This window comes from Notamacropus eugenii, chromosome 4 (assembly GCF_028372415.1).
Source record: "Notamacropus eugenii isolate mMacEug1 chromosome 4, mMacEug1.pri_v2, whole genome shotgun sequence".
Lineage (NCBI taxonomy): Eukaryota > Metazoa > Chordata > Mammalia > Diprotodontia > Macropodidae > Notamacropus > Notamacropus eugenii.
In genome coordinates this window covers 35,973,611-36,001,536 of record NC_092875.1, presented here as the reverse complement: position 1 = coordinate 36,001,536, position 27,926 = coordinate 35,973,611, and the positions used below count along the sequence as shown (strand labels likewise).

Below are 27,926 nucleotides of genomic sequence, written 5' to 3'. Positions count from 1 at the left end.
GCTTATGCCTCCAAAGGAAGCCCTCCCCACCTTGCAGCATAGCACAGCCAACTTTACCCGGGTCTGAACATCCATCATCTGCTGCTGGTGCTGAACTACCTGGAAGAAAAGAGCAGGAAGGCTTGCCCCATGAGGAGCCAAACTTGTGGCTTTAAGGACCATGGCAGAGGATGCCCCGGCAGCCTCCCAGGCCAAGTCTAGGAGACACGTGCACCTTCGCTCTGGGGTTTCTCCCCCAGAAGGGCTAGTCCTGGCCCATCCTTATGAATGGTTCCCAGGTTTGGAGACAGATGAGGGCAGATCAAGAGAGCAGACTCAGACCCCTCCCCCTCCCCCAGAGTGACAAGAACCAATCTGGGAGGAACCACAGGTTGGGTTACAGACAGCTTGGTTCTGAGCAGCAGGGGGAGCCTGCTTTGGAGGGATCCCTTTACCACATGAATCAGATGAGGCTACAGGCAAGTTAATTAAGCACACAAGTTCAAAGCGCAGCTCGGATTGGTTTCTACTTCAGGTACTTAAGACTTAGGCTGGGGGTAGAGATGGAGATTGTATGGCCAGCATTTCTGACCCTGAATCAGTTTGTTGGGGGGCTACCAGAAGAGGTGCGGCTGGCGTGCAGCTGGCACACAATGACACCCACACGCAGATGAGGCAGCATCGTTTTAAAACCTTTAACAAAAAAATTACTTTTCCAGCTATTCCTGGAGACCAGACAGGGCAGGAGAAAAGAAACACAAGAGCTGCAGAGTGGCTTTCGTTTCCGTCAGAGGGATTCCATCCCTGTACCCAAAGCGGCTTTATTCTACGGTTACAGCAAATGTGGAGCTAGAATCTTAAGAGAAGGGGCTCCCACATTCACTGCCCTGCAACAAGCTCTAGCCGGTGATGACCAGAGCCAGGGCTCGACAGGCAAGTCACTAGATTATCAGAGGAAAATGTTTGCAAAATATCAAGTCTCAGTTTAAGGCATTACCAACACTGCAGAAAGAAGCCAAATTAAAAGGGAGATTTTGAACAGCCTATGGGAGTTGTTAGCAAGTGGGACATTTTTTGAAAGGGCCAACTTGCACCCCCTTCAGAAAGTAGCAGGATCGCACACACCTCCCTGGGCCAGTCCTTCTTTCCCATCACACGGCCACATTCCCTATGAAGCATCTTACTCAGAGTCAGAGACTTAGAACCAAAGTGCACAAAGAGCTCAAGCACGCTTGCATGCTTCCCAGACTGCTCATGGTAGGATTCTGAGAGCTTGGCAGGCTCAGTTTTCAAAAAGGAAGTTACAACTGAGAAGAGAGAGTGAGAAAACCAAATTCCCCATTGAGCTAACACGGTACTCTTCCCAGCCAAGGATGGCCCAGGCTCTGCTCAGGCCGCTCGGAGCTGCTGCCATCCACGGGGAGCGCAGAGGCCTCACTGCATGCCAAACCACTGCTCCTGGTCGGCCCACTGAGCCGCCTCACTGTCACTGCCCTCCAAGTCCCCTTCCTCCCCGCTCCCTTCCATGTCATCCACGTCTTCCTCCTGAGTGGCATCGGTGGGACTCTCCTCCTTCTCCATCTTCTGCATCCCCTCTAGAGACTTCTGGTCATTGGGATCCAGACTAAAAGACAACGAAACAAAGGAGACAGTCCTAAGTCACATCCTGTTCCAGACACTGATCCTTCAACATCCTGGTGAGTGAGCATCACTCCTACTGCTGCTCCTCAGAGACCAGAGGAGCAAAAGACTTTTACCCCAGACAGTAGGTTAGGCACGTTACCTTCCCTCTGAAGGCTTCAATTTCCTCAACTAAAAACTCAATTTTTGAGGTTCTGTGAAGCTCATAATACAGTGAGCCTGTGACCTTTAAGCCTAGCATCTCTGCAGGCCATAAGTCAGTAGATACCATCACCATGTCCAAGTTCCAGACTTCTCCAAATTCGCAACCACCGAGCAGCCTACTTGTCATGTGTTCCCCTCATCACCCACTCAAACTGACTCCTGATTCCAAGCAAAGCTTCACCTGAACGACCACTTAAGGCTTGTTTCAGGCCCACATTAGGTGTGACAATTTAAAGATCGCTTCTGCAGTCTAGCAGCCTTCACAATGGGTGAGATCTGGATGTTTGGCTACACACAAGGCCGTTCAGCATATGGAATAAATAGTCCTATCAAGTTATCAAAACTTCCCACATCTGGAGGACAGAGACAAGAATGGGGCATATGGAGAGTCAGACACCCGAGGAAATCTCCTGAATGGAATTCTGATAAGCAGACAGACACCAGACAGAGCTGGGCTTTAGCCTGATCAAGTCCCTTTACCAGTCTGGGCCCCAGGATAGCCCTTTTGTCAAGGAAGGGGATCATAGGATCCTGGAGTTACAGAAGGTAGGGACTTCACAAACAAACTAGCCCAACGCTCCATTTTAGAGATAAGGAAACTGTGTCCCAGGGAGAATAAGAGATTTCACTGGCTCACAGAGACCTTTTCATCTCAAGTGACTAGGGGGGATCCCAAGGTCCAGAGAATCAAAGACTTGCCTAAGGTCCCAAATCACAAGTAGCAATAGTCTGATTCCAAATCCCATGATTTTTGTCCCATACCACAATAGACTAAAAACTCTCCAAGGACATTCCAGTTCTCACATTCTGTGACTCAGTAATTGGGAAAAGTCAGATGGACTTTATAATAAGGTTCCTATTTATTTAGAAATAGGGAACACAGTAGCCAGCAACGCAAAATAAGGCCACCAGTCCCTAAATGCTGTCATTTTTAATGCAACTAATAGATGTAGAAAATTGTCCACCACTTGGGAACAGGATCTCCACAATCACGCTCATTCTTCTTCAAGGGGAAACCTGCATGTCTGAAGAGGCCAGAAGCCTTACCTGAGAGCGATACTGTATTGGTCCATAGCTTCCTGGTACTCATTGACAGCTACCAGGAAATCACCCAGTATTCGATGTAACACACAGTCACTCTGATTGGCCAGTGCATTCCTCAGCAAAGCAATGCCATCTTCATATTTCTGTTCTCTGCCTGAAGAGAGCAAGATTACCTCATTGTCCCACTGAGAGGGTCAGCTGAAAAGGACAGTTCCATCTCAGCCCTGTTACCTCACGTATCCAACCGACCACAGCCTTGATCCCAACCTGACAATCTATTTCTAGAACTGGCAACAGCACAGTGATGACAGAAGTGAGAGCTCATTCAAATTCCTGTCCCACTGGGGCTTAGAATTCCATTTCTTGTTCTTTCACTGCACTGCTGCTGCACTGGCTCAAACCACAAGTCAAAATGCAATTTGGTTTTCTGACAAAAATGATTTGGCTCCTTCTTGGTCCATGTGTCCTTCACTAGTGACAACATCTGGCTAAATACACTGCACAAACACAAATTCTGGCCGATAGCAACCACTCACTCTAGTTAACATGAATGACGATGCTTCGTGGCAGTCAGTGCTGGCTAACCAGTCTTTGGGATTTGTACAAACTTACTAAGTAACTCTGCTTTCTTCACCACTGCCTTGATGTAGTCTGGTCTCTGGGTCAGGGCTTTGTCCAGCAGGGTCTTCGCTTTCTCCTGGGTTACTGGATCTTCAAGACACACAGTGGCTAAAAGGGTGAGGGTTTGTGCATTTGCTCCAAGGGTTTTATAGACATTGTTGGCCATTACCATTGCCTCCCGAATGCTGTTAGAGGCTAAATAACATTCAATGAGACCTAAGGAAGGAAACAAAGCAGGACAGGAGGGGTAAAGGCATTAATACTCCAAAGCACACTGCTCCACTGACCACCTGAAGGTCTACAAGGTAAAAGCCTGTCAAGAGGCAGACCAAGGGAGAGCTTCTAGAATGAAATAAGCCAAAGAGGGCTCTCAGAATAACAAAGGTTTCTCCCTCTCAAGCATCTAAGGAAACAGAAAAAGCCTTCATGCCTGCATTGTGCACCCAGAGTGTTAGGGACTATCTCCATAACTGGAGCCATAAGGAGCTTGCTATGCAACCATGAGACTTCAGCTTGGGAGAGTCAAAGTGACCAAGAGAATAGCCAGAAAGAAGAATCCTCTTTCTCCTCTCAAGCAACAAGCACGTGACTGTTAGCTGGGCTTCCAATTATCTTTGACTTGGGTTTAAAGGCAAACCCAAACTGGCCTCTGTAGTGTAAGATCAGGCCAAATGTGATGGTCTGGCAGAGCAGAAGACCTAGCTAGTCAGACAGACTAGGAGAAAGGAAATGTTTTGCTTTGAATGACATGAAAGAGTTCCATTAGACTGGAAAAAAAATACTTAATTCCCTAAAAACCAAAACAGATTCAAATCATATGACTAGTTTTCTTTTCTCTCTTTTTCTATCTTCTCCCCCTTTTTGATGACCAGGTCTCCCTAGCTGCCTAGGCTGGAAGGGCAGGCCCATGCCTGGCATGGAAGCTCTGACCTGGTCCATTTCCCTCCTAGGCTGTTTTGTGCTTCATGAGGCAGCTGGGAGGCCCTCCACTGCCAGCAGCTCAGTGTCTTGGTGCCCAACTAAGTACTGAGGACTCCTTGGCTTTAGTTTGTCTGCTACTCAGAGCCCTTAAACTCAACTGATCCAACTAGCTTTGGCTGCTCAGCAGCAGGGACTACAGGTATGGGCACTTAGCCAGCTACTGAACTTTTTTCCAGTCTCTATGGTAAAATACTTAATGTGATCATTTTAAGAACAGCCCATTCCTTCACCCATGCTAACATAGGGGAAGTCACAGGGAAGAAGACCTTGGCACACATCTCTCTGAACCATGAAGCACAGAATACATCTTACACTTAAAGCCTGCCCAGTCACCAGCAGATTCCCCAACGTCCTCCCACCTAAAACCAACTAGCAGAAAAAGCTCCATGACTGACTCTTACCCCACACTGAGGTTACTTAACCAAAAACCAATGACCAGTGAACAGGACAATGTTTTCATTAGCCATGGAGCAATTCTCACTCTTTCTAGCCACAAACTCTCTTGGCTGGCAAGTCCCATTGTCATCACCAGGCTAGAGAAGGAAATGTGAAGGAGGGCAGAAAAGAACTGGAAACTAAGGAGGACACCCAACAGCTGAGGAGTGGCTGAAGAAATTATGGTACATGAATTCAATGAAATGCTACTGTGCTCTAAAAAATGGGAAGGAGGGCTGCAAGTAATCCAGGGCAAAGTAAGCAGCAGCAGGAAAGCAAGTCATGTAACGATAACAACACTGTGAGGACAAACAAGTTGGCATGAATCCATGCGGTAACCAACCACGATGGAGTCTGCTTAAGCGTCCCCTCAAAGAGAAGTAACGAGCTTAAAGTACAAATGAACAAATGTCTTCTGCACGTGGCCGACAGCTATTTGACTTGACTGCATATTTTCTATTACAGTTTTGTTTTTCTTTTCAATGGGGAGAGAGGGAGGGATAGATTTTTGTTCTGGAAAAAATTAAATTATATTTTTAAAAAATGAAAAGAAGTGAGGCTGATTAAAATGATGGTGTCCAAGAATAGGGTTTGAACTTCTGGAAAATGACCTGAGATGCAGGAGCAGCAAGCTGGCCAGTGATGGAAATCATCAGTAAGATGTGTGACTTCAAATCACTTGACCTCTTAGTTTCTTCATCTGTAAAATTAAACGTTTAACAGATCATCTCTTGAGATCCCCTTGCAACTCTAACCCTATAATGCTATGATAAACAGCCAATAAGAATGGATTTGCCCAGAGTCTTGCAAATTTAATAAAAAACGCTTTAAACTGACAAAGAAGAGGAAGAGAAGCTAACTTATACCCATCCAACTGGATACAGGAGTCACCAAACTAGCAATACATCCAACTAGATACTTTAGATAAAGTAACTACACTGAAGAACAGCAGGAAACACCTTAAAGGGCATAGGAAACAAAAATCCAAGAAAGGAGCCAGAATGTAAACTACGTCCTCAGATGCCTAGACACAAATGCACAGAACATGATTAACAAACGAGCTGTACCAGCCAGAGATCCTGCCTTCTTCAAAGTGTCCCTGAAAACCATGACAAGAATCTGGTTGTGGAAATAGCATATGGCCTATTTAAAAGGAGGAAGGCAGAGAGATAGGGAAAAAGCACTGGCCAATAGGGTGCTGCACTCAAGCAACAGGGAGCCATCAGAGGGGTCTTAACAACAGCAGAAAAAACAGAGTCCAGTATTCCCCATCAAGAACAGAGTTTAGAAAGAAATCAAAAGTCCTGTTTGGTGGCCACTGCAAGTTTGTTTGGGGAAGGGGAAAGCTGTGAAAGGAATGCTTAAAAATAAAAACTTTTTTTAAAAAAAGATTTGTATCTATCGAGCTTTAATCACCACAGATTTGTTCTTCTTCAAATTTGTTAACTTATCTAACTGTGAGAGTAAGATCAGTCCTAAGCTTCTAAGTCTATTTTTACATTTTTATAAAAATCTCCTTGGGAGGAAGTACATTTATAAGATCTGTTTGAATTTCTGTGAGGTGAGTCACTGAGTGATAGTGAAGCAAGCATGGCTGGTCTGAACTCTTGGAGTCAAGTTCACACGAACCTGAATATCTTTTAAAAGAAAGCAAAACGTAAGCCAAACCTTCCCCACTTCGGGCTCAGAGAACCTCCCGGTTCCCACACCCAGCCCTGTCCTGGTAGCAGACAACCTTCCATTCTAGGCATTCAGAGCAAAGACTGTATAACATTTCTAGCCCTCAAAAAGACCACACTACAGAGAAAGGAAACAAGGGGGAAAAAGCTGTCCAAAATGGAGGCGTGGTGAATTCCTAAGAATCTGAAACAAAACTCCAGAGCATCAGGAAGCCAAGTAAATGCAGAGATCAGTAGCAGCACTATTCCATCTCCAATGGCCTGCTCTTACCTTCGTAACAGTCCAGCCGACAAGGGGCAAGTCGTATGGCTTCCCGAAAGTGGATTATGGCTTCCTGAACTCTGCCCATATTTCTAAGGGCTGCTCCCTTCAGCAGCAAAGCTTGGACACTGTTACTATTGAGCTGAATAGCCTTGGCTCCTAAATATAAGGCCCGAGAGTATCGTTTGCTATAGAAACTATGACATCTAGAGAAAAAAAATGACCAAGATTAATTATCAGAAGCACTACAAGAAATTTCCTTAATTATTCAGCCAAAATCCAAAAGGGAAAGCTCTAAATTCATCTACAAACCAAAAACACCAAGGTTATCTTTTCTTTACATAAACCACTCCTATAATCTACACCTCTGATTTTGATCCAAGATGCTTGTCAAAGACCCAGCTACTGAAAGTCTCTTAAAATAAAAGATCTTTTGAGGAAGGAGAAATTTTCTTAACTATCTGGGCTTATTCTACTAAATGAGAATAATTTAAAGTTGTATCAGTAACAAAGTTGCTTTTAGAGGCAGGTAAGTGGTGCAGAAAGTAATGCTAGCCCTAAAATTGGGATGACTGAATTCAAACCCAGCTTTAGACACTGAACTCGATCTGCCAGTGGTCCTGGCACATCACTTGACATGTCTGCCTCAGTTTTCTCATTTGTAAAACAGGGATAATAGCACCTACCTCCCATCCCAAATATGAGACCATATTTGTTAAGTACTTTCTAAGTACTATATAAGTGCTAGCTGTTATGAGCTATTATTATTTTTACACACTTCATTTAGGAGACCCAGGCAATTCTCTCACTATTAAGTATTCAGTTTTATCTAAAACTAAAAACTTTTTGGTGTACAGAGGACAGAGACAGAAACAAAGAGCATGAAGGCATACCCAGACACTACCCAAGGCTCAGCGTGCTGGTCAGAAATATTAAATAAGCGGCAGCCCAGGTTCTCAACATCTTCAAGTCGCCCTTCTCGTGCTAGTAAGTATCCATAGACATCCATTCCTAAAATAAACATCCAGAGTCATTCGGTGGATTCTCACCTTAAATAACGTGTGTCTGAGAAAGCCCTTCCTGTGCATAGGAGCAGAGCTGAGCAGCTGGCGGCCCCTGCACTCCCGCCCACCTGCCCACCAGCCCAAACCCACACAGGAGCTAGGCTCCGTCCTTGCCGGCCTGTGTCCTCCTCTGCCTGTTTGCCTTATTCTATTTTTTGCATCATAAAAATGACAGACACATGCAATAAGCCAAAGGATCAGACACAATGCCTGCCTGTTATTTTCAGGAATTACTGACTCCCTCTTCCAGTGTGGGGCATAGCATCAGACTCAAGAAAGCATGCCATCATTTTTCTGGTGCCAAAAGCTCTAGGCACAAGTTAGGAAGTACACACTTGATGTGCTAAATATACCAGTCACATTTAGAAAAAAAAAAGTTAACCTATTAAAAGTTCTAGAAAAAGCAATCTGCTGCTTTGGTCTGGTTATTCAAGAGCCCATTTGCTATCCTGTTTACAAAATTTCCCATATATGATGTTCAAAGTCTTTCATCTTTTCTTCTCTGGTCACCATTCCCATGAGAAATCACCGCCCCGCTTCCCCTCTCCCCAATTGCAGCACCCTCTAAAGCTGAGGTATCAGATTCCAGCCTTCCCCTCTCTCCCATCCCAATTCTCCCTGTTATGGAGATTTTCCAAACCACTTTGAAAATGCTGTGGAAGCCCTGAAATGGGAGTCAGAATGTGGATGTTGGCACCAGCTTCTAACTCACTGAGGGATTCTGGGCAAGTTGTTTCACCTGTTTCCTGGCCTACAAAAGAAGCCCCACAGAAGGAATTCTGGAGACAGGAGGCCACAGTCAGAATCCAGGCTCTGTTACTTACTGGCTGGGTGACTACGGTAAGCTGATCTTTCCTTTACCTTAATCTCTCTGGGCCTTCTTTTCCTCATCTGTGAAAGATTAATACTTGTACTCCCTACCATACAAGGTGGTTTGAGGAATTAACTTCATAATCTTAAAGCTCCTATTAGCACCTACCTAATGTCATCATTATCGCCTTAAAGTTCTAAAATTACAACTCTCTGTGACACACCTACTCAGGAACCTGAAATGACTCCCCAGCGCTTATCTACTGGGCTCTCAGAACCTGCCATTACCTGAGCCACCCTTTGTCATTCCTTGAGGCTCCTCAGCACAAGCCCTTGCTCCTAGCTCAGAGGGGCTCTGCTCATTTCCCACCCCTTCCCTTAGCAAGGTCCTTAAATGTCCAGCTCCAGCCCTAACTCTTCCAAAGCCTGGTGACTCTAAGCTCACTGTCTGGCCTTCCCCCTGACCTCCTGAGTCTATCCTGCACAACAGGCATGCCTCTCAGTCACAGATGAAATTGTTCTTCTCCTCCTGCTGTTGTAGCATCATGCTCCGTGCCCAACAGATGCATTATCCTTACTGGTGCCTTGTATCTGACTGAGCATGCCCACTCCGTCCTCCTCAACGCACTTCCTTCTCTCTAAGGCCAGGAAATGGCTTTGTGATTTCATCAGGGCAGCTGTCAGGCCCTCCCTCCCCAATTATCTTGGCTCTTGGGTAACTACAGGCTCTGCCAGAGTTGCTGTGGCTGAAACCTGTACCCTCTTCAGCCAGTCTAGTGATGAGCCTCAGAGCTTAGCGAGGTAGGGCCTGGAATGACAGATGAATGGTCACTTTGTCCATAGGCCCCTACTCAAAGCCTTCCCAATGCAGCCTTTGAGAACGAGGGCTCACCTCCAAGTCAAGAGGTGAAAATGCTGCTGGATTTTCTTATTTGAGCCTAACTGCTTGCTTCCTTCACCACTGCTTAGTAACTTCTATGTTAAGGCCTTCGTGAAGGACTCCCACCAGTCATGTACAGAATGACAGGTCACTATGACTCCCTGGGACATCATCTAAATTCTTTCAGTGAACTCTTAAACAAATAACAAAAGCACAAGAACAGCTTGGGTACAAAGAGAGAAACTAACTCAGCATCACCGAAAGAGATCACCTGCAATTCAGGTAACACATGCAAGAATCATTTCAACAGAGACACCCCTGAGGATCATGTCACTAAAAAGCAGAGTCTGAAAAAGTGATCACGGTCTGGTTTACAGGTGATTTCCACATAAAACTTTAACAGGAATTAATTCCTCCTTTTCCTATGTCTCTCGATTTCTTTCCCAGAGTTAAACCGACTTTACCTTTTATCAGATAGGGATCCAACATCTGGGCCTGTTCAAATTTGAGAATGGAGTTTTTGTTATCTCCAGCTCGGAAGTACAGATCTGCTAAGCTCCCCAGCAGGTCCACGTTATCTCTCAATAAGGACTTTTTCTCTAGAGAACTTTAAGATATTAGAGATTACATCAAACAAACACACAGAAGTCATCAAATACAAGTGGGTTTCCTAATTAAAAATGTAGCTTATAAAAAACAAAACGGGGATCATATTAAATTAACTATACTGAATAACAGAAAAAAACAATACCTGGAATGAACTTTCTGGTCTTGGTTTTGCTGATAGTTAAGGGATACCAAACACAATGTAATTCAACAGTTTCCAATGGTGACACCTACTCATTAGTCAGCCATAAAGCTAGATAAGATTATTAATCTCAAAATCCAGAATTTCTTTTTTTTCCAGAGAATCAGTAGATGTGAGTGCAACCTCCCCACCCCCACTCTCTCCACAGCCAGCCCAGGCCAGCTATGACCAGAGGTCCCAGGTCCTCTGCAGGATCAAACCTGCCATTCCTGCACAGCTTACTAAGGAGATCCACTTTGCCAGAGTATAAGCTTGAACACAGTCAGCCTAATTTTACATTTTAACAGGTCTCCAATAAAGATGATTACCTCTGGGGCCATTTAACATGGAGAGGAACAAGTAAACAAAATGTGGAGCAGCTGACAATACCCCAGGGACACGCAACTGGCAGCAGGAAATGGACCGTGCTAAGGGCCCTCTCCCTAGCTGGGAAGCCAAGCTGGCCACACTAGAACTCCTACCAGGTAAAGGCCGGGAGAACATTAAATTAATTGTCTGTGGTTCTTACCAGATGGTATTGATAGCTCTGGTGTTGTCACCAGTGTGCACAAAGGCATATGCTTTGATCCAAACTGAAAGCCAGTCCAAGTTAGGAATGCTCTGAATTACATTCATTGTCATAGATGCCACTTCTGCACCTTTTACAGAAAGGGATAATAAACCTAGTCCAAGAGAGACAGACAGGAGGTGAGAGATACTGTCCATTTTGACAAATACAACTTTTTCCTGGGCTAAGTGAGAATATACGCTCATATAAAACTGATCCTAATTTATCAGGCAGCAGAGAAATGTCATGGAAAGAGCAGGAGATTGGGAGTCAGGAGGCCGAGGTTCAAATCCCATCTATGCCACATGCGAGCTGTAGATCTGGGCAAACTACTGAACTGCTTGGTGCCTCGGTCTCCCCATCTGTACAGCCGTGCTATCTACCTCATCAGGCTGTAAGGAAGTACTTTGTAAACCTCAAGGTACTAGATGATGTCAGCAGTCAAGTGCCCCCATCACCCCTAAATCTATCTTAGAACATTTCATTTTAAACAGCAATGTAAACTTTTCCTGAGACACCTGACTCCGCAGCCCTATACAAAATGAGGGAGAAGAGCATGTCTACCTAGAATGGCGTCCAGAGCCAGGGGGCACTGCCTCAGCACCTCTTTGTAGCTGGTCACAGAAGAGCGCTCTTGACCTGCCTTCTTGTACAAGTTGGCCAACATCATGTTTATCTGTAATCAACAGTCATCAAGAAAAAAAGAGAAAAGCCCAGTGTAAACTAAGTGATTCACCACAAAGGACTTCTAGTCCCTATTACCAACTAGAACCCCAAGGTTTCCAGGAAAATGCCATCTCCCGCCTTGCCCCCTGCAGTGAATCTGGCTGTCCAATGGGCCCTCTCATCTACATGGGAAGATGACCCATGTAGACAAGAGGGCCCAAGGGATCCCTGGCTGACCAAACCAACAGCAAACAGTTCAGTCAAGTCTAATACCAAATCTCCTGCATCTGAAAACTGGAAAATGCTACATTCAAAAAATATTAGTATCATGTGTGTACTAGCTAGATTTCTTCTTTCTTGTCCTCAAAACAGCAAGAAAATTCCCCAAGCAGTTTCCTGGGTTTTTATATTTAATATCTAATTACAATTAAGGCACAAGAAAGAGGAACTAATGGCATAACTACATGAGGAGTGTCAAACTGAGCTCCCCAGAGAGGGAATGCTCGGCCTCCCTCTGCTAATCAGTCTGGCCTGACCCAGGGCTACGATCTGCACTTGCCAAAAGAAAGCTGCAAAGGACGACTCCATCTGACACCTCCCCTCCCAGGTGATAATCACACATAGATCATCCACACTCTTTAATGCTAGTAAGCAAAGACTTCCACATTTTTGGCACAACACACAAGTACGTGATTTAGTAAAGCTTTATTAAAACAAACCTTTCTAGACATGCAAGAGGGTAAAATGAATTCTGAAGAAAAAGAAAAATGTTGAAAGGAAGAGAATGCAGAGGATATAACAGTGTTTATGTTTTAGAAAATTAGAATACCTAGTTAAGAAAAACAAAACTAGCTGGACTGCAAAGCCGTTATCAAGGACCTAATTAGGCAGTCCCACTGGGGCATGAATATGTGCATCCTGTGGCTTTCATTTACATAACGCTTTATACAAAGCACTTTCACATTCAGTATCCCATCAGGCCTCAGAATAGACCTATGAGAAGGCAGGCAGGGCAAAAAAAAGCAGCAAGGTGTGTCTTCTCCAGTTCTCCGGGTCTAGATTATGACTTGCTGTGTACTCTATGACTGTGCCATACAATTTTACACCTACACGTTTATCCAAAAGAGTAAAGGACATCCACTCTGAACAGAGGCCTACTGTACATAAACTCATCTAATATGACACGTTCTCAAGCCATGCACTAATGCAAACCACCTTCTCCCTGACTTTAGGCTTTCCATTTTAAACTCTTTGAAAATGTAATACTTGATAAAAAGGGAAATGCTTAAAGGAAGACTCCAGTGCTAGTGTCTCCAATAAAGGAGGTAAAAGGCGCCTTCTCAACTACCAGATCTTGCAAAACAAAGCCTGATAGGCATGTCCTGGTGGAGGTGATACAAGTCAGCTCTGTATATTCTAAGTCTACTTCACTGTCACTGCCAATCTGATTTGCAGTATTTTCTAATGGGATAGCCAATCCTTTTTTCTTCAAAACAAGCCCTTCCTTGGAAATCTCATTATAATTACAAATCTCATAGTTCCAAACACAAGCAGTTATAATTTTCTAAGGCAAAATGAAGAACCTTTATGTGAGAGATGTATTCCTATTAAGAAAACTGAATACTTACTAAGTTATTATAACCTATCACTGGAGTTTTCCTTTAAAAGGTGAGGGAATGTGTGGCGATGTTTACCATACATTAACAGAAGTTCATTTAGATGCATTTTGACTCACTTCCTTGTCCTTTACACAGACTGAGAAGCCCAGTTAACTCCCTAACGGACAAGAAAGAAAAAGTATAAATATTATATTTGATGAATATATCTTTTGTGTTTGCTCCTAGCTATTACAGAATTAAGGACAGGAGGTTGCAACACAATGTAAACTTATCTTACACAGAAAAAAGTGAAATATTCTAGTTTTCTGTGTGTTGCAAGTCAATCATCCCATTAAAAATAAATAAAAGTAACAGAATCTGGGAGTTGAAAGGAACCTTACTGATCACCTAGTGCACCTAGAATGGAAGGTAAAAAATAGTAAGGCATTAGGTGTCTACAAAACTCAACTACTTCATCACTTTTTTCCAAGAGCTTCCAAGAACCCCATAAGTCATCAAGGAAGAAATCTCATATCTATTTACTGAAAAAGAAACACTATCATTCAGAACTGGCAGCTGGAAAGCCTTTCTGTAAGGAGTAACACGTCTTCAATTAGAACTACACCTCTCCTGGACAAAAAAAATTCTACTTTATGTGAAAACAGAAAAACTCAATCCTCTTGGGATAAGGGTAAGGGACATTCCTAGGAAGTTCAAGTTAGCAGAAGGGGACAGCGATTTCTTCTCTCCTGGGCTAATTGTATGAAAGAATTAATATGCTTTTAATGGAGCCATCAGCAGTAAATATGGTTACATTTTAGGCCAGATATTATGCTGGTTTTAAAAACAACTGACTTAAAAGTTATCAAAATCTCTCTCAACTATTGGGATTAGTTTAAACAAACAGTGATCATATTTATCAGCCACTTTTTATGCTTAGTAATGAATAACTCACTTCATATAAACAGGAGAAGGAAGGTGACGACTTTGGGGGTCCAGAAGTTATAAACCTAGTCTAGACCCAGACTCAGAGGCTCTAACTAACTGAAATATAACAGAACCCTAAGGTTTTTTAATAACCCCCTGTCTTAAAAAACCAGATGTACTGTTTCTGACCCTAGATGCAAATCCTTGTTAGTGGAACAAGATGTACAAAATGAAGAGTGTCTCAGTGGATTTTTGGCGTGATGTGGAGATACTGAATATGAATATAAATTTATTCCTGAGTGCAAAAGTTCCCATTGCTCTTTAATTACAATGTTTTCAAAAACACTCTGATTAATGATGCCTTGTACAATAAAATATAAATGTATCCCACATCTTGAGTGTGTACAAAAGGGCACAATGTTCTTGAATTCTTAGCAAACGAGGTAACAAACCAATTCCCATTATCCGGAGGTAACAAACCAATTCCCATTATCCAGATGCAAGTATAGCTTTTCAAACAAACCATAGGCGGATAAGATGAAATTTTTTAGAAATAAAATGATTGCCAAACTTCTACTGGCAATATACTATTTCCTAGGACAAGAAACCAACCAAAATAACAAACGATCCTTGTGATTCATTCCAGCTGACATCTCCCTCAGCCCAACTTGCTGACTTGGAGAGGGAATTTTTTCCCTGTAATTGCCCTAAATTGAACCCCTCAGCAGTAGAGCCTGCAACAGGATAAGTCATGTGTAAACAAGCATTCATAGGCAACATGGGCAAGAGAAAGGGGAAACAGAAAAACATCCACCAGAAATGGGCCTGAAAATCTATCAAACCAACCTACTTTAGGGGTTCTCTGTCTCGAGGGGATCCCATCAAGGACAGCGATTGCATCTTTGTCTTGTTTTAGCATCGTGTAACACTCGGCCATTCTGTATTTCACTTCAATTTCAGATGGAAGACACTATTGAAAGACAAAGACAAAAATATTATAAGTAAGTTCAAAATGCTAATCTACTTCACTTTCATTTCAATTCAGTGAACAAGTGAAAGCTGCCACAACCCAAGCTCTGCCCTCAGAAGAGTACAGTTCAACAGGGGAAAGAACAAAATGAGCTATTTATACAAGGGAGAATCAGATAAGTGGAGAGGCTGCTCAGCTGTGGAAAACTTAGGCAAGACGAAGAAAGCTTCATGGAGAAGGCATCATCTGAACTGTATCTCTAAAAGCTGGGAGATGGAACAGCAAAAGATAAAACAATCTTTAGTACCTACCAAGCTTTTTAAAGGTACTTATAGCTTAGTGGGGGGAAATTAATACTTCCAGTACTACTAAATACTACAGAAATACAAACCAATTGTGGGGGGCACACTGGAGACTGACAACTGGGCCAAAAAGCAAAGGCCTCTCGTTACAGGTGGTCGCTGAGCTTGGCCCAAGGGTGCACAAGGGATTTCAAGACAGAAGGCAATGGAGGAGGGTGCTGCAGGCCCAAGCAAGTCAGTCCATTGGGCAAGAACCCAGAATGGAGTGAGGGGACTAATGTGGCACGGGGCAGAAAAGGGAGCTGGTGAAGGGCTTCAAACAGAGAAAATGACCAGGTTTCAGGAATGTCTATGGAGGCCATAAGAATGTGGCTTAGAAAAGGGAAGGGCTGGAGGCAGGGAGGCCCTGACCTGGAACAGCAGCCAGCAAGGTGAGTGGCCACAAGAAATAATCTGCAGGCTGATAAGACTTGGCAACTACCTTCACGTGGAAGGCGAGAGTGAACAATCAGAGATGACTCACTCCAAGGCTGCTAGCCTAAGTGGAAAGCTGAGGATGTCCTTGAAAGAAATTGGGAATTAGGAGGTGTCATTTGGCAGGGTGGGAGTAAGAATACATCCAAAACAGAATTCACCAAGTTTAACACGCCTATGAAACATCCAGGGGAAATGGATGTTTTTCTGCCTATTAAACTGGTACAGAGAGCTGGAAGGGACCTCAGAGACTGTCTGACCTGACTCCTTCGATTCTACAGCTGAGGGCAATGAAGCCCAGGGCAGGAAAGGGAATTATCCAAGGTCACACACTTTATATACAGCAGAGCTAAAATGGGAAGTCAAGCCTCATGGCTCCTAAGTTGGGATTCTTTCTCCTACTATTGACTAAGGAGACAAAAAAAAAAAAATACCATTTCAGGACTCTATCACCTTGTTAACTTTTTTCAGAGAATGTGCTGCTTCAGAGTGTTTGGCTTTGTGTTAGAAAGTATCTTTGTTGTCAAAACAGAATATATCAATAAATCTTTTTAGAATTAAAAGGAAAAAAATGAACTTGCCAACATCAGACAGTTATTTTCAAAGTGCCAGGAAAAGGAAATGAAATCAGTTTTACCATTTCTATTTTCCAGGATCCTGTGTTACACAACAAACCATCACATATGTGTTGCCAAATACCTGACTCTGAGGAGTCGAAGTAGCACTGCCAGTGGAAGGTCGAACTTTGGATGTTTTACTTAAGGCTTTTTTCTGCTGGAGGGCCATCGTGTACTTGCTAACAGCATTCCGATATTCTTTATCATGAAAGAGAGAATCTGCATGGTAGACCAAAAGCTGGTACTTCTGAGATGGAGAAAATAATTCACTGGGGGAATAAAAACAACACGTCCCACCAATAAGTTCTTCCTCCAAACTAATGAAGCACCTAAACACAGTGCGCCCAGGTCCTAGTCCAAGAAAGAGGGAATGAATAAAGCACAAAACAGAGCTCCACATCCAGAGAAATAGTAACACAGTTACAAAAAGAATGATCTTGAACTTGATCAAAGATCCAAAAACCCGATCAATCCACCAGGTCTGACCAAAATTTAGTTAAAGGTAATCAAATATTCCAGATGTTCTATCTTTCAACATCTCCAGAAACCAAAAGTAATAGCTAACTTAGATTTAAATGTCTGCTAGTAGAAACTGTATACTTCATAAATCACATGGAACAAAATGAAATGCTCTAAAGTAAACACTAAAGACAGACAAAAACCAGGTCTCCTCACTGTCAACACTACTCGGACAGTGGGAAAGTCAGCTTCCCACTCAAGGATGCTCAAAGTGCACTAATGAAAATGCGCGGCTGGGCAATCACTACATTTTAGTCATTTGTTTAGTCATCTGTTTATGAGTAAAATGCTTCCAAAATTGCAACAGTCTCAGAATACTAACCCCACAACGATGGGGAATTTTAAATACACCATTTACACAGAGTTGGTTCCAAATGCAAAAATTTCATTTGCGTTTGTTTTAAAATGGTGTCGATCACACAACCCTAAAACTGAAATATTAACTAAGTGATTCTTCTGACAGATTTGGAATCAGATGTATACTCCCAACCCTGGAGAGAGAGAATCTGAATAAGTGAAGAGTTAAGAAAAGGAAAAAGATAGAATTCAGCATGTTTTAACTGTTGCAAGAACCAGAAGTTAGCAGATAAAGTTTTTTTCTTTTGGGGAAGAAGTGGGCAGAAGAGACTCATGGTGAAAGGAGAAATTAAAAGAGAAAAGATGTGGTTTCAACTGGGGATGAGGACAATCACTCAAGGCAACGATTCACTCCAAGTGCTAACAGTCCTCTCTCAGACGCTCAGCAAAAACTCTCAGAACATTTGTGGATGGCAACTTAGAGGCGGCAAACCAGCTGAATTCTCTCAACATTTTCCTCTAAACAACTTTAAAATAATGTCTTCAATTTTGGGAGCAGCAGCGCCAACAAAAGCTCAGGGGGAGGCATTTTTCCAGCCTAAGACACCTGAGGTAGGAGAGGTCTGTGACACTGGAGCAGAAGCTGGTCCAGAACACACACCGTGCAGCACCAGCAGCAGGCCCTGGAGGCAGCTGGCAAAGGGGCAAAGGCAGCAGCTTCCTGGGCAAAGGGGCCACACCACTGCCCACATCACACCACCTCGGAAGCACTGAAAACTTGCAGATCCCTAGAACTAACTATGAAAACAGCAGCGCAAAAAAGTCTGAAGCTTGGGACAGCGTCTCCCCATCCCCAGGGGAACAGAAGCCAACTCTGACATTGAGTTCAAAACCAAGAAATACGCTGAAAAAATGAGCAAACAACCAAAACAAAGAACTCAACTATATAAAAAGCTACCACAGTGGCAACCTATAACACTGTGGAAACAACTACAAACAAAGCCTCCAAGAAAATAAATACTAATTGGACATAAGCCCAACAAGAATTCCTGGAAGAGTTAAAGAAAAAGATAAGCACAGTGGAGGAAAAATTGGGAAAAGAAATGAGAGTGATGAAAGAAAATTGTGAAAAGAGAATTAACAACCTGGTAAAAGCAGAAAATAACAGAAAAGAACCCCTTATAAAACAGAATTGGCCCAATGGTAAAAGAGACACAAAAATTCACTGAAGAACAAAACTTACAAAGCACAGAATAGGTCAAGCGAAACAGCAGGCACAAAAGCTCACTGAAGAAATGATTCCTTAAGAATAATGACTTCTTAAGACACCGAGAAACAATAAACAACAGTGAAAAGAATGAAAAACAGAAGAAAATGTGAACCATCTCATCAGAGAAACAACTGACATAGAAAACAGATCAAGGAGAATTCCTCTAAAAATTACTGTACTACCTGAAAGCCACAATCAAAAACAGAGCCTCGACATCATATTTCATCAAACTATACCAAAAAACTGCCTTGCTACCTTAGATTCAGAGGGTTAAAACAGAAACTGAAAGAATCCACCAATCATCTCCTGAAAAAGACCCCGAAATGAAAACTTCCAGGAATATTACAGACAAATTTCAAAGCATCTAGGTCAAGGAAAACTGTTGTAAGCAGCCAGAAAAAAGAAAAAACTAAATCAAATATAATGGAGCCACAGTCAAGATCACACAAAATTTAACGGCTTCCACATTAAGGGAACAGAAGGTTTGGAATATGATATTTCGGAAGGCAAAAGGAGCTAGGATTACAACCAAGAATCACCTATCCAACAAAACTTAATTATAATTCTTCAGGGAGAAAAAATGGACAGTTAATAAAAATAGAGGACTTTCAAGCAACCAGAGTTGAACAGAAATTTGATATTCAAACCTAAGACTCAAGAGAAATATAAAAAAGTAAAACATGAAAGAATAATCATAAGAGACTCAATAAAGTTAAACTGTTTACATTTCTATATGGGAAAATGAGACATGTAACCTTTAAGAACTTTATCATTTTTTATGGCAGTTAAAAAGGAGTCTACACAGAGAACATAGGTATGAGTCAATTACGTTGAAATGATCTCAAAAAACAAAAAGAGAAGGGGTGAAAAAGAAGGATGCACTGAGAAAAAGGGGAAGGAAGTGGCAGAATGGGAAAAATATTCTCACATAAAAGAGGTTGCAAAGAAAAGTCTTTGCAATGGAGGAGGAAATGGGGGAAGGTGGCGGGCGATGCTGGAACCTCATTCTCATCAGAATTTGTTCAAAAAGGGAAGAATATACACACTCAGTTGTGTACAGAAATCTATCTTACCCAACAGGGAAACAGGAGGGGAAGGGGATAAGAGAAACAGGAGGCAGTAATCAGAAGCAAAACAGATTTTTGAGGAGGGACAGGATAAAAAGAGAGAGAGAAGAAACAGAAGAAAAGGGGATGGAAGAAAAGCCACAGTAATCGTAACTGTGAATGTGAATGAGATGAGTTCACCCATAAAATTGAAAGCAGGTAACAGAATGGATTAGAAAGTGGAATCCAACAACATGTTGTTTACAAGAGATACACTTGAAACAGAAAGGCACACACAAAGTTAAAATGAAAGATTGGAATGAATTTAGCACGCTTCAGCTGAGGTTAAAAAGGCAGCGGTAGCAGTGATGACCTCAGACCAAGCAAAAACAGACCTCATTAAAAGAGATAATCAGGAGAACTATGTTTTGCTAAAAGATATCATAGAAAATGAATATCAAAAAATCTTACAGCAAGTTTCTCCAATACAGATATATATAATATACATAATATTCTCTAACTTGTCAAATATATAGAGAACTGAGTCAAATTTATAAAAATAAGAGCCACTATCCAACTGATCAAAGGATACGAACAACTAGCTTTCAGGAGAAATCAACGCTAGCTATAGTCATATGAACATACGCTCTAAATCACTACTGGTCAGAGAAATGCAAATTAAAATAACTGAGGTCACATTTCACACAATCTGCTAGAAATGACAAATGATGCACGGAACGGGGGAAAACAGGAAGAACAGTTAACTGTCGATGGAGCTGTGAACTGATCCACTCTAGAGAACAAAAGGACTACAAAACTGCGTGCAACCCTTGACCCAGCAATACCATCACTAGGAATAGGTCCTATACATACAAAAATATTGCTAGTAGCTCTTTTTGAGGTGACAGACTGGAAATTGAGGGGATGCTCATCAGCTGGGGAATGACTAAGCAAGCTGTGACCTACGATTGTGATGGACTACTACTGTGCTATAAGAATCGGGGGAAGGGGGAGGCTTGAAAAACATGGCAAGAACTGATGCGAAGTGAAGTGAGAAGAACCAGGAGCTCATCGCATTGTAACAGCAATGTTGTAATGATGAACAACTGTAAAAGACCTGGCTACGCTAATCAATGCAGTGATCCAAGACAATTCCAAGGACAATTCCAAATGATGAAAAAATGCTACCTACCTCCAGAGAGAGAACAGATGAACTCTGAGTACAAAATGAAGCATAATTTTCTCACTTCCTTTATTTTTATTTCACATGTATAACTGATATCATACTGCTTCCCTTGGGGAGGGGGGGATGGGTGGGAGAGAATTTGGAACACAAAACTTAAAAAGTTAAAAATAATTTTTTAACGTAGAAAAAGACTGTTTTTCCCACATCTTACCTCCTCTTCCAGTCTTACCCCACAAAAGTTTCTCAATCATACTGCAACACCACCTGCCCCCAAGCAAGACAAGGCGCAGCAGTGTAATACTTGGCGCAGCCACTTATTGCTATTCATGATGACAGTTCAATTCAACATTTATTGTCTATTTGACATAGACGTAAAAAAACTACACCAGGTGCTGAGGATTTGGGGGAGGGAGAAGAAGGCAGTACAAACCTTTGGGTGTATCAGTATATGGAAGTCTTAGGATGAAAACTCCCTCTCATTGATGCATATTAGCCACTCTTCTCCCAGCTATAGTCCTGAAGAGCTGTCTGGGACACTGAAGCCCATAACCACAGGGCTAGTGTGTGTCAGTATTAGCACTTGAACCCAGGCTGTCCTGACTTCAAGGCCAGCCCTCTTCAGCACTGCTGATAGATGCAAAGATCTGTTTTTAACGCAATCACTGCCCTCAAGGAGCTCACATTCTACAGAGGGAGCAAAAATGTGACACATACATAAATACATTTAATATAAGGGACAGCTAGGTGCCAGGCCTCACAAACTATCTTTGTGAGTTCAAACCTGGCCTCAGACACTTACTGTGTGATCCTTTTTGCCTCAGTTTCTTCATCTGTAAAATGAACTGGAGAAGGAAATGGCAAACCACTCCAGCATCCTTGTCAAGAAAACTCCAAATAGGGTCACAAAGAGTCAGACGTGAATGAACAACAACAAAGCACGTGATGAGAACAAAGGAGAGAGTTAGATTAAGTACTCTAGGAAAATGTGAGGGGGAAGAGAACACTTTTACCTGGACAGATCATAGAAAAGGTAGCTTCTGAGCTAGGTCCAGGAGACGGATGAGAATTGGAAGGCAAGAGTGAAAGAACATTCCAGAGAAGGGCAGTAACCTCTGAAAATATCCAGAGGCAGAAGTTGAGAATGGGGAATAAAGAGTAGGCCAATTTGTCTGGAATACAGTGTACATATTGTGTGAAACTGGTCAGAGAATCAAAATGTTGTGAGTAGAAGGAATCTTAAAAATGATGATTTCTAAAGCACTTCATCCTTTACAAAGCACTTGTCTCACAATAAGCCAGAGAGGTAGTACAGGAATCATTATACCCGTCTTACAGATCAGGTCCACCAAGGTTAGACAGCTCCGGCCAAACTGAGTTCTCAATCCAAGACCAGTGCTCTTTCACAGCACCACACCTGCTGCTGTGATGAGGACTTAAGACAGGGCTAGGACTGCCCACCTCACAGAACTGTGAAGACAGTCTCATAAATCACAGTCTCTGAGTTGGAAGGGATCTCTAAGGCCATTTCTTTTAACCTATCACTAACCATGAATTATTCCTAAGAGGCAATCCTCAAGCATTGATCTGAAGACCTCTGTACTCCCTGAGTCAGCCCAGGCCATTTCTGAAGAGCTTGGATTGCTGTGAAATTGTTCTTTACATCAAATTAAACATATGCTTCTTGGAAACTTCTACTCATTACCCTGGCTCTGCTCTCTGGGGTCAAGCAGACAGGTGGAATCCCTTTTCAACCCTTCAAAGATACTTGAAACCAGCTCTCACTTCTCTCCTAAGTTTTCTTCCAGTATCACAATCCTGATATAGTTCAAACCCAGGGCTTTTAACCATCCTGACTGCCATCCTCTGGTTGCTTTCCAACTCATCAAAGTCATTTCTAAAGGGCACTCTCCAGCACAAGACTCTGGATCAGGTAGATCCAAGGTGAAGTAAAGTTGGTCTATCACCTCCCTGATCCTGAAGACACTGCACTTCTCTTGCACTTCTCTAAATGCAGGATAAGATGGCATGGCTAACATCACTAACTCTCTGCATTTCACTGAAAACACCAGATCTTTTTCAGACAAACTCCTGTCTAGTCCTTACAGTTTCCCCATCTTAGACTCATACAGCTGATTTTTTTTTTTTACAAGACGTCTAAGACTTTAGATTTATCATATTAAAAAAACCTCATCAAAAAAAAAAACCTCATCTCACTCAACTTGGCCTAAACTTCTAACTTGTTAATACCATTTCTGACTCTAACTCCACGACCTAACACCGTATCTGGCACATGAAAGGCCCTTGGGAAATGTGTGTGAAGTGATGATCTGGTGTCTTAGCTGGGCCACCCCTTCCCTGCTACTATTAAAAGGGAGTGGTTAACATCACCACCTACAGTTAGTTTCCTTCTGGCTCAAACATTCTGTGATTCTAAGACTGATTTCACAAAGGTGTTAGGAGGAAAAAGTTGCGTCAGCTTTAAAGTTCTCCTGAACGTGAGCTATGTATTAATTCTCTCAGCCTCAACCTTAGAGTCTTTCCAACTCTGAACCAGGGGTGGGGAAGCTTCAGCCTCAAGGCTACACTCTGAACCAATCTAGAAGCTGGGTGCAGTAGAAAGAAGGATGGGTTTGAAGTCAGAAGATGTGCGTTCAGTTCCTGGCTCTCCTCTTTACTGCTTATACAATCCTAGACAGGATCCTCTCACTCTGGATTCCCACTTCATTATTTAACCAAAACGGCTCTCTCCAATGATCTTTTCGATGCCAAATCCAACGGCCTTTTCTCAAACCTCATCTGCCTCTGACGACTCTCTTTTCTGGAGGTTTTCAGGACATCCTCTCTCCTGGCTCTCTTCCTTCTTATCTGACAGCTCTTTCCCTGTCTCCTTTGTTGGCTCTTCATCCAGGTCATGCCCTCTAAAAGTAAGTGGCCCCCAGGGCTCTGTCCTGGACCTTCTCTTGTACTTCTTTACTATTTCACTTGGTAATCTTATCACCTCCTATGGATTCAATTATTGTCTCCATGCAGATGATTTTCAAACCTACTTATTCTACCCTACAGTCTTGCATCTCAAACTGCCCATTACAAATCTTGAACTGGGTATCCTATAGACATCTTAAACTCAACAAGTCCAAAACTGAACTTATTATCTTTCCCCCTACACCTTCCTAACTCCCCTATTAATGTTGAAGATACGCTATCCTCCCAATCACCCAGGCTTGAAATTGAGGTTTCAAGCTTGAATCTTCACTCTTTCTTACCCCTCACATCTAATCTGTTGCCAAAACCTGTCGATTTTACCTTCAGAACATCTCTCCAACATACAATCTGCTCCCCTTTCTTCCTCTGACAATGCCATCATCCTGGTTCGGGCCTTCATGACTCCATGCTACTGTACCACACTACTGGCTATCCCCCTCACACCTGGAATGCTCTCCTTCCTCATCTCAGCCTCCTGGCTTTCTTCAAGTTCCAGCTAAAATCTCACTTTCTACAAGAAGCCTTTCCCAATCCCTCTTCATTCTAGTGCCTTCTCTCTGCTCATAATTTCCAGTTTCTCTGCATACAGCTTGTTTGGACATGGTTGTTTGCATGTGATCCTTCTTTCACTGTTGTGTCCCCATCACAGGCATGTGCCTAGCATATAGCAGACAGTTAATGAATGTTTACTGACTAAATGAATGATTAATAAGAGCTTATACTTCAATATTTCCCTCTTACCTCAATGGATCCTAGCATAATCCATTTAAGGTAGACTCTACAGACAGATACTATAATCCTCACTGTAAAATGAAGAATCTACAGTTCATCAAGTCTACATAAACTAATCCACAAAACCAAGTTTCAAAGCTTGGATTCACACCCAGGTATCTCCAAAGTCAACAGCTATACTCTCTCCACTACATCATATTATTGTCGCCCTACTGTGATTCCCCAGCACCTGGGATATCCAGACCACTGGATCCTAATCAGACCGTAAGGGTCCCCAGCACAGGCTCACCTACCTCTGGAGCACTGCTCTCCCTAAACCAGTCCAGCCTGCTGTCTCTTCATCCCACATTTTCCTACCTACTCAAGCCAAGGCCTCCTTCTTGGAAGCTGAGATATAAAGACAAACAAAGAAAACAAGCCTTGCCATTAGGGACCTTACAGGAAATGCAATATGTACTTAGATTAGGAAATACAGGCACTAACAAATGGAAAGATCAGGAAAGGCTGGTGAGGTGGTATCTGAACTGAGCCTTTAAGGAAATTAAAAATTCTGAGAGATGGAGGTGAGAAATGAACCCATTCCATATATGCAGGACAGCCTAGGCAAGGGCAGAGAAAAGGGAGATGGAATGCCAAACTTAGGGAACAGCAATTAAGACAGTTTAATTGGAACAAAAACAATGTTAACGCTGAAAGTGAAATAAACTGAAGGTTGGCTGAGACCAGACTATGGAGAGCTGTAACAGCCAGAGTGAGGAGCATGAGAGATAGAAGGAAACCACAGCAGATCCTAGGGGAGGACATAAGGGATATGCCTTGGGAATACCGTTTAGGCAGCTGAACGGAAGCCAGAACAGAGTGCAGAGACTGGATGCAGGAAGAATCATTAGGAGGCTACTGTAATAAGAATAACAGCAGTCCAAATTCATACAGTGCCTCGCAAATAGGACCTCATTTGAATCTTACAACAACCCTGGGAACTAGATGCTTTTATCTCTATTTTACAAATGAAAAACCAGGGCAGACAGAGAGAGGTCAAATGAACTGCCCAGCATCATACAGCTAGGAAGTGTGTGAGGCTGCATCTGAGCTCAAGTCTTTCTGATTCCTGGACCAGAGCCCTATCCACTTCCCAACCCAGCCACCTCAAAGTATTAGTATTACATTCAACAATTTCTCTCACATGCTGATTGAATTGTTTTTCTTTCTTCTAGTTTAAAGATTATGTTAATAAACTTCAGAATAAGAGTACAGTTTTCAAAAAGAAGTATCCACTAGAACACTCGTTGTTCGAATGCAAAGTGTACACTTGCCAAAAAGACTTTTATGGAGAACTCTCATGGGGCAGGAGATCGCATAGTGATCAGAAGAAAGGATACAAGGGCATTCTGAAGAACTTTGGATTTGACTGTGCAACATGGAGACACTGGCACAGGACCGCTCAGCATGGCGTGCCCATAACAGAAAAGGTGCTGTGCTCTATGAGCAAAGCAGAATTGAGACAGCACAAAGTAAACGCAGGATATCCACCCCAAATATTCACAGGAACTATCTGTGCCCAACCTGTGGTAGAGCATTCCGAGCCTGTTTTGGTCTGATCAGTCACAGTAGGACACACTGAAATGTCACTTTATCATGGTGATGTCATATTGGTCCTCTTTGAAGAGGAAGGAGAACAACCAACCATCCACTAGGTGAATGAACTTAGATTTCTGCAGGACAGAGTTACTTTTAAAAAAAGGTCATGAGAACATTCTGCACCAGCTGGTAATACAATGTCATCTAGGTCACCGTCAACATACGCGCAAGAAAACTCATGAATCTGTACCTTTATGTTAGATTCAGCACTGTTTCCTAATAAGATGAGAAAATATGTTTAACTGCAAAGGAAAAAGCAGTTGCGCTTTCAGACGTAATTTTGCTGCTCGCTTTAATTGTACCTTGTGCTGGCTCTAGGATCACCAGGAGAAAAAAGGAGAGATGTGGAAATTCAAACTATGAAACTTAATAACCAAAGGTTCCAAACTCTTTCCCAAGAGTCTTCTCCAGCCGCCCCGCCCCCGCCCCCAGCCTACTCCAGTATAGACTCCTACCAAGGGGTATAGACTCCTACCAAGGGGTACAGAAGCCCAACCTAGGGCATGCCCTGCCCCACCCGCTATGCCAAGCCCTGGCCCCCACGCCCCAGCCACGCACCTGCCCGGAGCCCCACCTCCAGAGCCAGTTACACCCAAGGACCCGCCCCTTTTCCTAGTCACGCCCCTTTCCAGTGCTCCACCCCCGTTTCAGCTCAGACTACCTGAGAACCCTAACCGCGACCCCGCAAGCCCCGCCCCCAGGCGCGCACGCGCGTCCAAATCCCACCCGCCCACTTCCCAAGGCCCCGCCCTCTCAGGCGCGCGCTCCCTTACCCCGCCTCCTCTCCCCGTCCAGGCTACTCACTGACTCCGCCCCTCTTCCGGCCCAGGTGCGCACTGGCCCCGCCCCCTCACTCTGCCTCCCCTTAATCCCGCCCCTTCAGGCTCCTCCGCCTCTCCCAATTCAGTTGTTTCCCAAGTCCCCGCCCCTTCAGTCGCGCGCCTCTTAACCCCGCCCCCCTCAGCCTCGCTCGCAACTTCTGGCCCGCGCACCCCCTAGCCACACCCCCTCAGGTGCGCGCCCCTGACCCCGCCCCCAGGGGCCCTCCCCACTCCGTTTCCCTCCCCCCACCGGACCTTTCACGCTGGGCCGCACTCACGGGTTGTTGTTGCTCATAGTGAGGAGGAGGCTGCTGAGGAGCCGCACGTTGGAGTGCAGCCCCGCGGCCGCCATGTCCCGCACGTGGTCGATCACGTTCATCTTTGCTTTCGCGGAGGGGCCGCGAGGACCCAGCGGCGGCCGAAGCGGGGACCGGACACCGGCAGGCTCTGGGGGGAGGGGAGGGCAGCGGCGACGAGCGCGGCGAGCGGCACCTCAGCGAAGGCGCCAAAATGGCCGCCGGCCCGGGGTCCTCGTCAGGCCCCCTCGCTGAAACGGGCGGGAGACTAGGACGACGCCTGTGTGAAAAAAAAACCCTCGTTCCTTCTGGGAGTACTATCACAACGTATTATGTATGAGGAAAAAGCAGGTATTTTGCTCCTACCGCGGAAGTTATCGTCATTTTCAGCTCCTTCAAAGGAATACAAATTTCTAAGGGCAAATGAAATCTTTTCATCAGGCGCGCACAAGACAACCCTAACCGTTGGGGCTAACCGCGCTTGCGCGAGTCATTGTGCCACGTGCTTTCCGCTCCATCCTTCTCCGTCCCGCTGCTGTTCTGAGTCCTGGCCGCGGTTGTGAGCCCCCAGCCTCCCACCGAGCACCCAGGCTCCCGTCTGCGTTCCACGGAAGACCCGAGTTCAAATCC

At 43.7% G+C, this 27,926-nt stretch overlaps 1 protein-coding gene across 7 annotated transcripts; it reads right to left on the bottom strand.

Moving 5' to 3' along the window:
- Nucleotides 1-660: 660 nt before the first annotated feature.
- On the bottom strand, nucleotides 661-27,926 carry ANAPC7 (anaphase promoting complex subunit 7). 7 transcript variants are annotated; one of them, XM_072600491.1, is made up of 12 exons: nucleotides 27,663-27,926; nucleotides 27,279-27,576; nucleotides 16,592-16,778; nucleotides 14,997-15,116; nucleotides 11,520-11,631; nucleotides 10,917-11,070; nucleotides 10,065-10,207; nucleotides 7,740-7,857; nucleotides 6,856-7,052; nucleotides 3,481-3,705; nucleotides 2,872-3,022; nucleotides 661-1,603 (listed from the first exon to the last, which is right to left on the bottom strand). In XM_072600491.1, exons 2-12 carry the CDS (start codon nucleotides 27,377-27,379, stop codon nucleotides 1,414-1,416), a joined length of 1,698 nt encoding a protein of 565 aa, XP_072456592.1. In that variant the 5' UTR covers nucleotides 27,380-27,576; nucleotides 27,663-27,926; the 3' UTR covers nucleotides 661-1,413. The 7 variants fall into 7 exon arrangements, with proteins under 7 accessions (XP_072456592.1, XP_072456597.1, XP_072456596.1 ...); XM_072600496.1 differs by lacking the exons at nucleotides 27,279-27,576; nucleotides 27,663-27,926 and adding exons at nucleotides 13,250-13,397; nucleotides 26,738-26,757; XM_072600495.1 differs by lacking the exon at nucleotides 27,663-27,926 and having other exon boundaries at nucleotides 27,256-27,554.